This window comes from Atta cephalotes (genome assembly GCF_000143395.1).
Source record: "Atta cephalotes unplaced genomic scaffold scaffold00004, whole genome shotgun sequence".
Taxonomy (NCBI): domain Eukaryota; kingdom Metazoa; phylum Arthropoda; class Insecta; order Hymenoptera; family Formicidae; genus Atta; species Atta cephalotes.
Window position 1 is genome coordinate 1,084,817 of NW_012130068.1, and position 3,783 is coordinate 1,088,599.

General features: G+C 30.7%; 1 protein-coding gene across 1 annotated transcript in view; it reads left to right on the plus strand.

Annotated features, from left to right (window-relative positions):
- Positions 1 to 3,783, plus strand: part of LOC105625884 (protein timeless homolog) — a 110,613-nt gene that overhangs the window by 3,344 nt on the left and 103,486 nt on the right. Inside the window, exons 7-10 of the mRNA XM_012207193.1 lie at positions 732 to 849; positions 1,115 to 1,377; positions 2,908 to 3,040; positions 3,115 to 3,269. Of these exons, the coding sequence (XP_012062583.1) occupies positions 732 to 849; positions 1,115 to 1,377; positions 2,908 to 3,040; positions 3,115 to 3,269 (669 nt within the window). The remainder of the gene's footprint in view (positions 1 to 731; positions 850 to 1,114; positions 1,378 to 2,907; positions 3,041 to 3,114; positions 3,270 to 3,783) is intronic.

A 3,783-nucleotide genomic window follows, 5' to 3' on the forward strand; every position in this document is an offset into this window, starting at 1 on the left:
TACCTACTACTACACACACACACACACACACACACACACACACACACACACACACACACAATATGAGAGAATATTGTGGGAACACAATAAATAAATAAAAAATATATATATATATATATACATAGTACATGTATATTATATATATATATGTACAGTCTCGTACAGGATATTATAAGTATTTTATTATTTGAGATTGTTTTTTTTAAATTTGTAATGTTTTTACATAGCTAAATGCAAATTTAAAATTATTTTAAATTTTATTTGTGGTTATGCCATCGATAAACTTTTCGAGAAGTTAGCTATTTGTTTAAAAACAGAGGAGAATGATGGACGTGAACTTCTCTCGTGAGAAAAAAAGTATAAGAAAATGGATAGGGTTCGCGTCTTCGTCATTTAGGAAACTATCTGTTGTTGACAGCTGCTTTCTATTCTATTGATTGAATCGTTCATGGAATCATGGCTGAAATTGAATTCGAATGATCAGTTCTCTTTTTAGTAGCAAGGGACCACCTTATATTCGCTTCTCAATTCGTAGAGACGATAAGGAAGGGAAACGCGAAAGCTAAACAAGAAATCCAATCTTTACTTGAATCGTACATATTATTCTTTCGACGTTGTATATCGTATTCTATTACACGTTATGTTTACATTTGAAAAGTTCAAGAATATATTTTGCTTCATGAACAACTTCAATCTCTGATATTACAATATATTTTTATTTGATTAATTAGACACTCACGATTCGGCGGTACTTACGTCGTGCAAAATATGAAAGCTATCGGAGAAAATCAAATGATATGCCATAAACCATATCAAAAAATCGAAGCAGTGGAATTTGGTCACGATAAGGTAAATTTTGCAAGTTGATTACTAATTTGTAACTTTTCCTTGTCTTTCTACTATTTCCGATAATGTAGAGATAGCTCAGAGTTCGTATTCTTGAAAAATATTCAAAAATACTATAGTATGCATTTACGTATATTATAAATTTTCTTAATATTTTGTATTTTATAATATTTTTTTGAGATTATAGCTCCTTATTATATGTTATATTCGAGTTTTATTCGAACGAAATTGTCGAGTATGAATAGAAGGCACGTGTCTTTTGCAATAGAAAAGAGTGAAGCGACGCAGAGATAAAATGAGCTTGCAAGACGCCAAGGAAGAGCGCACGTCTGCCCTCAGCGTACGGCTCTTTCTAAAAGAATTTTGTGTAGAATTTCTAAGCGGGGCTTACAACCCCGTGATGAAATTCACTCGATCTTGCTTCATCAATGACCCTCATGGCCAAGCCGTAGAAGCAGCTGTCTATCTGTGGGCCTTACGTTTCTTCATGGAGTTCAATCGACATTACAAGTTTCAAGTGAAATATGTAAGGTAAATCTTCGCGCTTTAAGTTTCTCATAGCGAAGTCTACATTGTCGCATACCTCGGCTAAAGAGGCAGAAAGCGAGACAGTTTACGAACTCGTTTTACGCATCGTCGCTTTCTTTCGGATCTTGTCTAGAAAGAAAATTCTCCAGCGTCCGCGCAAATAGGCTGAACCATCTAACTTTATGTCATAGAATAATTTTTACAACGGTTTCGAATGGTATTAAATGTCACAGAATGTCTATATTAATATAATTTTTTTTGAAATGATAAACATTTATTTAAATTATTTTTTTGTATCAAAAGTTTGTTAAAATTTATTTATTAAGCTAGATCTGTACTGATCCTATACATATATTTACACATTTCTTGATTAAACAATGTATGTATGTTATATAGTTCGTATTTTGTTTACAATTCGTTAGCTGCAATATACGCCAATGTATATAATTCTTCATTTTTGTTGGATCAAATTTTATTGGCAGATTGATTCACCGATATTGATTGTTGTTACAATCATAAAAATAAAAAAAAAGTTTTTATTTTATACATTCTTTGCACATATTTAAAATTTGAATATTTTGTAAAGTTGCCTAATATGAGATACCTTTTTTTAAAGACTTGTAATTTATTTAATTTGCAACCTTAATTCCTATTTTCGTATTAATTTTATGGGAAATATATTCAAGATTTATCACCAAAAGTTAGCGATCGATAGTAGCTATACTTTGTTGTATGTGAAATTTTTTTTTCGAAAGTGCCGATTTTGCTCATTTAAAGAAAGGGTCTCTAATATGAGATATAAGGATTTTCTTGTATGAGATCTTATAACAAAAAACTAAGGAAAAACTAAAGGTAAGCTTTTTATATATGCTTTTATTATATTACAAGTAGGAACAAAGAATTTGAATGTTATACATAATAATTATATAATTTTTGGATGTGTGTGTATGTGAGTATGTGAGTGTGTGTGAGTAATCTTAACAATAGAATCATCATTTTAATATTTCGTTCAATAGTATGCTTTGAAATATTGAATTGTTTATGCTCTCTATTAGGTAGGAATACCCTAAGTATCTCATATTATGATTTCCATGCCTTGTGGTTTCATGATCACCAAATCTAATCTTTACAGTTAAACAAATCATTACATCACATGTTTTCCTATTAATACGACCTTACTCTATCACTGCATGCAGAGTTTATTACCAAATATTTATTTATTATATAATAAAACAAGATTTGAAGATTAATCTCAATAAAATTCGACAACATCCAATTTCAAGACTTTTCTTTTTTTCACAACTACTACACGCATGATTTAATAATGAGTTTTCTACTAAATATGTTTTCTACTAAATATATTTCACTCTATAAGTAATAAGTTCATAATAAAATCAATCACATTTTATTAGTTTAGTAGAAATCCCGCTATCTCATATTGGGAATCTATCTCATAATAGGCAACCTTACCCTATTATTAATCGTAAATTCACGAAAAAGTTCATTAAAAAATTATTTTATTTTATTATCTAGCGAAACTATATCTACAGAAGTGTTTTATTTAGTGCAAAGACAAATGGACCAATATTATGAGATGATAATAGTTGATAAAAAAAAGATACCACTTTGGTCTCGTAGATTACATTTGGCATTAAAGGCATATCAGGTAGGAATTTTATGATAATTAATATTACGTGTGAATATTTGGAGAAACTAACAAAAATACATCTCACTTTTTAGGAACTTCTTAACACTCTTATGGCAATGGATAAGAATAGTGATGATGGTGTTAGAGAATCTAGCAAGATAATTAAAAGTAATATCTTTTATGTCCCGGAATATCGGGAAACGATACTCTCTCAGCTTTTGTGCTTCGATGAAGTTAAAATGTCACGGTGAGTTAATAGAACTTCGTCATTATTATTATCGCAAAAATAGATTGTAAACGTCGCATAAATAAATTGTGTAACTTTATCGTTTTGATTACTAAATACAAAAGTAAAAAATTGAAAGTGACTTGAAACATTTTAAAAAGAAACTAATAGAAATTACGAAGGGAAGAAAAATTATTAAAAGGAAAAAAAAATTGATTTCACAGTTGTGCTTTTATTGTTTTTAATTGTCAGTCATTCCCCTTTTAATTTAGCAGAATAAGTCGCTAAATCCTTTATGAATCCCTCGCAAATTTCTCGTGAATTTTTTTTAGCAGGTAATAATGTAATGCAGATATCACAAAAAGTTATGTGACGCATCATCCTACGCTGAACAATGCACGTCTCTACCGAGCAAATTTGCGTCATAGAGAGAGGAGAGGGGGGGGGGGGGAGAAAGGAGGGAAGGAGAAGGAGAGGGAGGGGGGGAGGGGGAGGAGAGAGAGAGAGAGAGAGAGAGAGAGAGAGAGAGAGAGAA